Below are 11,331 nucleotides of genomic sequence, written 5' to 3'. Positions count from 1 at the left end.
GACTTGCCTAGTTAAATAAAGTTGAAATAAAATACAAATCAATTATAATAATAATAAAAAGAGATGGGACTCTGAGCCCAAGGGCCCTCCAAATGTTGGTGGACCAAGATTCAAAATTCGGATTTGCCCGGGAGGCAACCCGGTTCCAAATCGAAAGCGTTCAACTTTCAGCCGATTCTGAACAAGGCTACGCATGTGCCCGGGCGAGATGATTATGATTATTCTTCAATGTACAATGTCTTAGGAACAATCTTACAAACAAGATAAGAGAGGAAGTAAGAGGTGGTGTTTGCAAGATTGCTCCTAGGACATTGTACATTGAAGAATAATCATTTTTAAAAATCGGCTCAAAACAAAAGTGACGTTTTTAAGCACGTGAAGTAATTACTAGGATTCTGTCTTCCCCATGCAAAAGTGATTGATTTTGATTTTAAAAAATGTATGGAAAAGACATGTTGTATGTTTCTGGACAATGCACGATGCTGCCTTGTCCGCAACAAGACTAAACAGCACAGATTACCGAATACGCCGATTGCTGAGGATACTGCGAAAGACACACCCTATGGCTACACCCAACATAGGTCCACTAAATTAAAGTGTCTCTAATTGTCAACTGAAATAATAATTCTAAACTTTATTTGAACAGCTTAATACATTGGTTTCTATCTCAAATTACATTTTTAAAACCTCAATGGTGTTTGCCTCTCTCTTACTTGACAGGGGAAACTGTTCCATAAATCTGGAACACTGTTGTAAATTCTTATTGAATGCATTTGTATATGTTTTACGCATCAGATAAAGAATATTGTACGTTTATAGGCATACAGTATATGTACACATTAGGGTCTAGCATCAAGGGGTTAACTGAACGTTACTTGGAAAGAAGGCGGGGTTAAATACAGCTATCCAATCCAGGAAGTAATTTAGTGTACAGACAAATTGAAATGGTTCACGACTAACTGGATGTAAAAGAGCTATACTGGTTTTGTGACCAAAGCTATAACATTATTTAATATAAAATATCGCTGCAGCAAGAACTGTATCTTGTGATGCACGTTAAATCACATATAGTTGTAATATAACAATTTAGTTAGATACAGTAGCTAGCTAACAGTCAGTAGCTACTTCTACACTTGTGCTGGATCGATGTAAAATAGTTCTGCTGGTTTGTGACACATCGTGCAACTGGATGCTGAAAATTACCTCTCGTGAGATATAGCATCGGAAGAACTACAGATGGACGTTTTAGAAATTGTTTGACTATTTTTTTTCCCTACCGGTTAGCCAATATATTTGGCAAACGGATGTGGCTGCCACCTGCTAGCTAACGTTAGCAATTGCTTGCAGTTAGCTATTTTCCACTGCAAATTGGTGACATGGCCATGACATGCTGTTAGCTACTGTAATCACAGCTGTCATTTGAATGTCCACGTTTCCATGTCAATGAGAAGTAGCTATAGTTTGCTAGAGACCCCCCACTCTGGAATTTGGTCTGGCACTGTTCGCCACCGAGTTCCCGTCCACGCAAGCTAGCTGATTTGTTGCTACTATTACTACTTGTCAAGAATAGGAGGCGGTGGCAGCTTTGGTGGATACATTTCTGCCTCAGCTTTATAGAGATCACTGCCGAGGTGAAATACTGCAGTTCATGTTTCGACAAGAAGTCAGTGTACTGTCTTTTATTCCGTCTTGTTCCTACCTTTTCCAACACGAGAAGAGGAATATGTCTAGATATAACATTTACAGTCTTTTAGACTGGTTGTATGGCGGCGTGGACCCAAAGTTTGAAGGCAACGGGGGCCCAGAATGTGCCGCCTTTCTTGCACCGCAACAACGTATCAGCGAGAGTTTTGTCATGGTTCTGATTTCCATCGTGGAAGTTGTCGTCGCATTGAGAAAAATCAATATTTGTAAAGAACTCAAAGAGATTGCGAAAGATGGGCCAAGGACGAAACAGGACAGTTTCGGCAAGAACCTGTTGCTGGTTGCTCTGTGTATGACGTTTGGAGTAGAGGTCGGATTCAAATTCGCCACCAAGACAGTAATATACCTACTGAATCCATGTCATGTTATGACCATGGTGCAGGTAAGATATCCCTCAAGTTTAAATTGTAACTTACATTTAAGTCCTTTAGCAGACGTTGAATTTAAGATCGGCCTACCAGCACTACTTTTTTAGTGTTGAATGTGCATTGTGAATGTCTGTGTAGAGACCAATGCTATGTACAAAGATTATGCCCATTGTGTCCGTTTCAGCACATGATCCCCTAAGTAAGCATTTTATCTGCCTCTCGGGTAAAACAGTTTTGCCTTTCCATCGTGTCTAACATTAAGTAGAAATGTTCTACCATGTTTTCACTCAACTTCTAGGTTTAGCATACATAGCTCACAATCTGGACTGGAGAACACTCACCCACTAGCAGATTTATGAATATCTTTCATGTGGATATGGCAATACACTATGTAGTTTAATTACAACCGACCCTGTGTTTTACTTGCGTAATCAGCATTAGTGATGGAGGAAATTGTAAAATCAAAGGAATGCCTTACTAGGATGAAAACTTAAAGCACAATCTGACATGGTAAACCGATTCACTAGCCTCACTCCCTATTTCTTGAGTTATATTGATGTTGCCTAAACTTGAAGGGAGTCTTGATGGCAAAGAGGGGACAAAACTAGAGACTCATGGTGAAGAAAAGTAATAGAAATAGAGAAATTATTTGAGGATATCATGACTAGTGGTTTGTTCAGTCAGCCTCAGTCTGACTATAAGGTGTGTGTGTATATTGAACCACAGCCAACAACATTTGGAGAACACTCAACAGAGGGCAGGGCTCGTCTTGTAACGTCTTTCATGAGTATCCCTCTTCCCAAATGGGTGCACTGCACTGTAATTGTCTGATTTAATCCCACTCAAATTAACTGAAAGGATCATGTTGAATCTTGTAATATGCAATGTTACCAGTTTCAGATCATTGATAAGAAAAAGGGCATGTTAGGACAATACTGCAGTCATAAAGAAAGTCTGTTTATTGGGCACTGAAGCCCAAGTCTAAACTTAAACACCCTTGTCTCATAGACTAGACGTAACATAGTAAATGTTAGTATGATATTTTGTTTGGTATGGTTACTTAAAGTAAAAAATGAAAGGAGGATAAATGGGTGGGTGTATAATGCGAACATCTAGCAACCCAACGGTTGCGTGTTTGAATCTCATAACGGACAACTTTAGAAATTTTGCTACTTTGCAACTACTTAGCATGTTAGCTAACCCTTCCCCTAACTCTAACCATAACCCCTTACCGATGTTCCTTCAAAAAAAAATGCATCACTGCGCAAATGTCAGGTCTGGTGTGTGCAAACTGGAACATTGTGAAAGTTCTGTGCAACGTCTGGTGCATGTATACTGTGAACACTGAGGCTGCACCTGCTTTAAGTTAGTTATAGTGACCAAGTAGGCTACTGTGGCTATTTGATCAAAATGTAGCCTATCTGAGTTGCCTTCCATAAAAAAACAATGGGGAAAAAGCATCCCATAACATTTTTACACGGCTGTTCTATCATTCAGCCTACAGTAGCAGCCGATGTGTGGTGTACAATGTAGGCCTACATTCTATGAGACTTTTGGAGAAAAAAACATGTCGGGATTGGCATTAGACTGTTTATCCACTTGTCACAGAGAATCAGACAAACTATGCTACCGTCTGCCTATTGGCTACTTAGTTTATTCAAGCATGTCTCCAATACAACACTTCCCCTTTAAGACAGGAAAAAAAGCTCTTTACCGGACTTGCTTTTCAAAGATGGCTAGAAATGTACACATTTTGTGCTCTTGTAGGAAGCAACCACTCCCCCATTGCTGACTAGAAATTAGCTATAACTGGGCTAATAACTCACTTACTAGCAACGAATATGAACAAATGTACACACGTGACTATATGCAGCTCTTGCTTTGAGCTCAAAACAAGTACGTATACTCGCGACATGCTGTAAACGCAGTCCAGTTCGAAGTAAACGACACAGATCCATATATGGCAATGGTCTATTTGCATGTAGGGATACTGCAGCTCGGATTGGTTATGGCGCACCGATATGTGAAAAGTATGGGCCTTAGTTTTGCCTATCAATGCATTAGAATCCTACTCCAATGCGCTCAGCCTACAAGAAAATCTGTTGCATAGTTCATTTTGATTCGGTATGCTGCATTGAAAGTGGCTAATATTGCATTGATTCGATCACAATTCGCACACTAGAAAGCTCAGTGAAGTTCAATCTCGTGCTTCTCTGCACAGGCTGCTATTTCTTCTGCGTGGCAGGCCCTTAGAGTGAAGGGAACATTGCCTCTAACCCTAGCTAACGTTATCCACCTAGCTAACGTTAGCCACAACAAATTGGAATTCGCAACATATTATACGTTTTACAAATTCATAACATATTGTACGAATTGTAATTTGTACATATCATATGAAATGGATGATGGATATCCACAAATAAATACATACCATGCAAAATGTAACATATCATACTAAATGGAGGAGGAACGATTTACATTTACTATGTTACGTCTACCCCTGAGTCCAGGTTGACGGAAAGTGTGGTACGAACTTACTTGTTGCATGTACACATTTCTTTCATATGTTTTTTTAATAGTTGTTGTACCTCCTCCAGTGTTTAAAAAAGAAGAAAAAAAAAGTTGTTACATCAAATGAAGTCGGTGCAGTCTAATCTTTTACATTAACACATCTGATTAAATGCCATCACCAACAGTCATATCTCTGCAATCAGTCACTCTGTTGACTGCTGTATATGCAAACACCTTTTCACAGGCTGCCAAGTGTTTGACCGTTTACCTAGCTTGTTTGCACTTACTCCTTATTTACCAGACAAATATTGGTTAAGACCCAGTTTCTCCCCAGCTCCTTTAAATCTGCTTGCTCGATTTATTTATCTTTGATGCTTTTATCAATAGTAACTTCATAATATTCATCATCTAACTCATGATATATGGCTGGCTTTTGTATTTGGTGTAAGGCTGGGTGATATGGCCAAAATATCATATCACAATATTTTAGATTAAACTTTTTTTTTTTATTAATAAAAGTTCTAAATATCCTTTACGAGTAGGTCATGACCCTAGGGTGGCAACCAATGTTTCCTCTAAGCTGCATGCGTGTGTGTGCAGTAGCCCCAAGACTGCCGTGCAGTAGCCCCAAGACTGCCGTGCTTAAGAAATATCAGCCCACGGAGAGAAGCACGAGGTTGAACTTCGCTAAACTTTCTAGAGTTTTCCCTGTTAGTTAACACTATCAACGTTTCTCTTTGTGGCAATTGTGATTGAATCAATGCCATATTAGCCACTTTAAATGCAGCATACCGAAACAAAACAAACTATGCAAGAGATTTTGTTGTAGATAAAACGCCTCTGATTAGGATTGTATTGCTTATATGCAAATAGACCATTGCCGTATATGGATCTGTGCCATTTTACGTTGAACTGGACTGTGTTTACAGCATGAGTAGTCGTGAGTAGATGCGCTTGTTATGAGATCAAAGAGAGAGCTGCATGTAGCCACGCGTGTACATTTGTTCATATTTGTTGCTAGTGAGTTGTTAGCTCAGTTATAGATCATTTGTAGTCAGCAATAGGGGAGCGATTGCTTCCTGCAAAAGCACTAACGTATACATTTCTAGACATCTTAGAAAAGCAAGTCAAGCTTTTTTTTGTCTTAAAGGGGCAGTGTTATATTTTGAGACAGGCTTGAATAAGCTAAGTAGCCAATAGGCAAAGGGTAGCATAATTTGTCTGATTCTCTGTAATAATGGTATGGGAATAATGCAGTTTATTTTGAAAAGCGGTTTCTTGCATCAAACAACACAACATTTTCAGTCACCTCCTTGTCTGAAGGACAAGTGGATAAACAGGTTAATATCAAGCCCTGCATGTTTTTTTTCTTCAAAGTGTCATGAAATGTAGGTCTACATTGAACACCACACATTGGCTGCTTCGGTAGGCTGAATGATGTAACAGCTATTTCCATGTTAAAATGCTACGGGCTGCATTTTCTCCATTGTTTTTGATGGTAGGCTACTCTTGTATGATCAAATAGCCAAAGTACCCTACTTGGTCACTGTTAACTGGAACTTAAAGTGGGTAAAGCCTGTGTTCAGAGTAAACATGCTGGAAGTTGCACAGAATTTTCTGTGCAATGTCTAAGTTTGCACTCGGCAGACTAGAAATTTGCTCAATGCTGAAAAAAGGCCTTGTTAATTAGTGAACTGTTTGAATCGTGGAAATAGAATTATTCTATAGCAGAATGTGACCGACCGGCTCGTTTTAATCATAGGAGCAAAATTGGAAATGGTGTTTTTTACATTGGATAGAAGTAGAGACTTCTAGTAGAGCTAGACAGTTGAGGAACAATGGGAAAGTAATTCTGCATTGAAAGTTGATAAACTTGTAACCTCACTTGAGAAAAGGGTTGATTCCAGCTTTCTTTCCTAACAGCTGTCAAGCACCCAAGCTAACATTGACTAGCTTACAAGCTACTTCCAGACACAAATGAGAGAACTCACTCTGACCATTATACCTGCCCTAGCAGAGCTCGTGAGACTATTTTTATGCTATCCACAGTGTTGGTGTCTGCAACTGTGCTGCTGGCAACAATTTGTTTTTTTGGCAAGTTTACTGACACCATCCGTAATCAACGGGTGTTGAGCGTTTGTAAATTCCAGAGTTATTCTGTGCTCTGGCACACTCGGGTAAGTGCTCTGAAATCGGAGTAGATAGATGTAACTGGTAAATTCACTCTGGCTATCAACAGTTTTCGCAGTGACATCATTAACATTCTATTGAAATGGTTACTTGCATAGTGTAGTCTTTTGTTAAGACATGTTAAACTAAATGAACCATTATCCCAACTCATGACATTACTACCCTGCTTGAGCTAACCAACCCGGTTCAATGTTAGCTAGCTAACATTAGGCTTTAACTAGCAAAGCAAATGGCTCAGATTTGTTTTTTCATTTTTATTTCACCTTTATTTAACCAGGTAGGCCAGTTGAGAACAAGTTCTCATTTACAACTGTGGCCTGGCCAAGATAAAGCAAAGCAGTGCGACTAAAACAACAACAGAGTTACACAAAACAAACGTACAGTCAATAACACATTAGGAAAGAAAAATAGAAAAATCTATGTAGTGTGTGCAAATGTAGAAGAGTAAGGAGGTAGGCAATAAATAGGCCATAGAGGCGAAATAATTACAATTTAGCATTAATACTGGAGTGATGGATGTGCAGATGATGATGTGCAAGTAGAGATACTGGGGTGCAAGAGGGTAAGTAATAATATGGGGATGAGGTAGTTGGGTGTGTACAGGTACAGTGATCGGTAAGCTGCTCTGACAGCTAATGTTTTAGATACAAATAATATTACTACACAGATCATACACGTAACGTTAGCTAGCTAGCTAACAGTACACTAACTTGAAATGAAAATGACTTTCTGACAAAATTAGAAATGTGTAATATCTGATACATGGGTGGATGCTTCTCCCTCTTCATCACGGATGCCATGGTTACCCTTAGTTTGAAGATGTAATCCAGAGACCGGTGTTTTCTCCACCTTAGCTATCCAGAAAGTGGAGAGCAACACTTATGCAGTTCTACTATAATATATATATATTAAAATAAATACATTAGACAGGATTACCTACCTGACCAGCTGAATGGAGAGAAGCGTGCTACATGGCAGACCAATCTGAACTCATGGCATGTCCAGCCCACTTATTATTTCAGCCAATCATGGCTAGTGGGAAGGTTGCTTTCTTTTCCTGTGGCTAAACCAACTAGGCTCATAATTCTATTCATATTTACAGATGGCATACACATTTGTTATTTAGGCACATGAAAGTTCACATGTTCCAGAAGGCATTTCTGTCAAAAAAGGTTTACTTTCAAATTGCTTTCCTGTGAAGTAGTGACACGCGACATACACCTAGTTTCCTGAAACAAGTCACATATAGTGGGCAGCACCTTGAATGCATTGTTGTTTGACATAACAAATCAATAAGCCAGGGAGGAATTATTGACAGGGTAAGAACCAAAGGGTTGGTTAATGTTTCCAGGGAAACCTAATTAGATGTTACGTTCCATGTTTTCTTACCTCATGTAGCTAGCCAGCTAGCTAAACTATTCATGTTTCACCCATTCCTCTCTGATTTAAGATACCATTGCACAAACAATATGATTATCTAGGCCTACAGTAGTACGATCTAAGTTTGCTCTGACTCTTGGTACATTTAGCAAGCTAGCTAACTAGTGATTAGCATTAGTGGCTAAGGCAAACTAGCAGAGAGTAAGGAACACAAACTAATAGTGTAATTGTAGAAGGCTTGTGGAAAGCAGTATCGTTTTCACCAACATCTTTTTGCATCCGTTTGACCATGCAGACTTCAGAGTGAATGGCAAGAAAATGTGTAACTCCATGGTTAAGCAACTGCTCTCTCCTTGAGGGGCAGGGCTTGGTGTGGTATGCAGCCTGAGTTACGCCTGAGTTGCGTATCACACTTAACAAACCAAACATTGAAAAAACGTTATAGACGGAAGTAAAAGCCCAAACCGGTCCATGCATCAATACTGGTGTATAGTAAAATAGAGTATACTGCCCAGCTCTAATAAGGTGGTTAGCTAGACTACCTGTGTTGCTGCTTCCCTGACACATGTGCAACTTCAGACTGAAGATGGGATGGAGTTGGGTCGGAGGGTTGTTGATGTAGCCGCTCCTCACTGTCTTTCTGCCTCTCTGCTGCGGGTATCAGCCAACCAGACCGAATATTGACGATGAAGGCTCAATCAAGTGTTAATCAAATCTTATACTGCTGTGGCAGTATTGTTAATATTTAAACTAGGTAGCTAGACACACACACTTGACTGGTGACCGGGCGTGCACAATCTTCGACCAGGGCAGACTGGGAAACAGGCACAAACAGGAGCATGCTATCTCCGTACAGGGCAGATCAACAGGCGCAACCAATGGACAGGGGTGTGAGTTTTTAACGTCATGATGACTTGCGGGCAGTGGGTTCCGAACAAGTGACAACAATGACAAAAAAATGTATTAAGTTGTTATTTTGGGGGACATTATACTACCACCCAAAAGGGCACTTTGGAGACGGGAAGGGAAAAGAGGCATGTGCTCTGCACAGGCAGAGCCCAAACTGTGTACGTGTGTGCCTTATGGCTATATATTAATAATTTAAAACCCCCAAAAGGATGTACCAATCCCAGGTTGCCCCTTTTTTTAATGGATTTAATTGAATTCATTCAATCTGATGTCAACCAGATGTCATCTCACTTTAACAAAACTCTCCAATCCATTAACATGAAACAATCACCACACACGCTTTCTCGCTCGCTCACTCTCACGCACACGTATACAATGGGTGAGTGACTTTAGGATATACATAAGGTTATCCTTGAAAGTTGAGGGCCTGATGCAAAGTGCACATTGAATTCATGTGATACCGATTGCCTAAACCTGTCTCATAACTATGACTAGGGTTGCAAAATGACTGGAATTTTCAATAAATTCCCCCGGTGTCTGGAAATCCCGGTTAGAGGTAGGGAGGATTCAGGATGGAATAAGCAGGAAATCCATAAACGTCAAACCAGGATTTTTGTAATACCAGTGCATTTATTGAAAGTTCCTGGAATGTTGCAACCCTAATTCTACCTTCTTGCCCTTTGTGCTGTTGTCTGTGCCAATAATGTTTGTACCATGTTTTGTGCTGCTCCCATACTGTGTTGCTGCCTTGCTATGTTGTTGTCTTATGTTATGTTGTCTCTCTTGTCGTGATGTGTGTGTTGTCCTACATTAGTTATTTTTTAAATCCCAGCCCCCGTCTCTGCAGGAGGTCTTTTGCCTTTTGGTAGGCCGTCGTTGTAAATGAGAATTTGTTGTTAACTGGCTTGCTTTTAGTAAGTCATTTTATTTATTTAACTATCTCATAACTCATAGTCAGATTCAATTTTATTGGTGGCGGGAACGGGCTTCTATACCCATTACAACCTATGGCTGAAAATATTGTGGTTTATTCTAATGCTTACCCAATAAAAATGCACTAAATCATAGATTTGGAAAGTATACCGTGTATACCTGGGTATTTGGAAAAAGCCACGGGATTATTTTTCAATACAGTCAACTATTTATTTGAAGTTTTTTAATAAATGTGAACATTAGTAGCACTTTTTTTTTCTCTCAATACATTAGGAGATAAGGAAGATTGTGTTCTTCATTTAACCTGTAACATTTTTAATTATGAAATTTACCGGTAATCCCCAGTCAAGTGTGCTTGTAAACAAAAACCACAACAACGAGACCGGAGCCTTGTGAGTCACTCACTGTGATCTGATTACAATATGGAATTCACAACTAAGTGTTTGCCAGCTAGATTTCTTTGAACTATTAAGTTAACTGTCTTAAAATGTGCTAAATGCTCTGGAGTTGTGCATTTGGTTTTCTAATTTAGTAGTTAGTTGGCTGTCTAGCTACCCTGTTAGCTTCTTATAAAATACAGCATTGGCTTCGTTTCAGCAGACAATCCTCTCCTGGATCAAAAGCCTTGCTGTCTAATATTTATTTTGTGCATACAGCAAACTGTGAGTAGCATTTTTTAAATTACTTGTATAGTTTAGGTCAGACTCTATAATGTTTGCAATGTGCTTGTTAGCATTTAGTTAGCATTCTCTGTGGTTTTACATGTACTTGTTAGCATTGCTAACCTTCGAATTAGAGTATCAGTGGTGTTTGAAAACAGAGCCCTTTGTGTTCAGTGCCGGTATTACCGAATATCCCGGTATGACTATCTGGATACCTACAGATCGCCTACTAAATCACTGATTTGGCACATCATTGCACACATGTTAGGGTTACACATTCGGTAAATATATTGAGCCTACAAGTAGCAAAATAGAACTCGATTGATTGAACATAAAATGTATTTCAATATGATTGAAATAGGCCTATAGCCTACTATTTTATATATTTTTTCATTTAAGCATCTTTTTAGGCTATATGTTGCTTGTTTATATCAATTGCGAAGACATTGGAAACTTTTGCATTTGTAGTCGGAAGTTATCGGCGGTCACAGAGACAGAATCACATGGTTTATCTATGTTTCGAGGAGATCTATAAAGTAACGCAGAATGGCAAAGCATCTAACAACACACTTAGCTGTTCTAGATGAGGTTTTCAAGTTAATGACTATGTTTTTGGGAACCTCTTGGAGACTAGACGATGATCCTACAAAGGTTCTAACGACGAACTTAGCTTT

General features: G+C 39.3%; 1 protein-coding gene across 1 annotated transcript in view; it reads left to right on the top strand.

The window, feature by feature from the left end:
• The first annotated feature begins 918 nt into the window (after positions 1-918).
• Positions 919-11,331, top strand: part of LOC115135663 (transmembrane protein 164-like) — a 49,527-nt gene continuing 39,114 nt past the window's right edge. Inside the window, exon 1 of the mRNA XM_029670567.2 lies at positions 919-2,086. Coding sequence (XP_029526427.1) covers positions 1,649-2,086 — 438 coding nt within the window. The 5' untranslated portion in view covers positions 919-1,648. The remainder of the gene's footprint in view (positions 2,087-11,331) is intronic.

Source organism: Oncorhynchus nerka, linkage group LG10 (assembly GCF_034236695.1).
Source record: "Oncorhynchus nerka isolate Pitt River linkage group LG10, Oner_Uvic_2.0, whole genome shotgun sequence".
In the NCBI taxonomy this organism is placed as follows: Eukaryota; Metazoa; Chordata; class Actinopteri; order Salmoniformes; family Salmonidae; genus Oncorhynchus; species Oncorhynchus nerka.
Note: the sequence above shows the minus strand (reverse complement) of the source record. Positions and strands in the feature narration are given on the sequence as shown.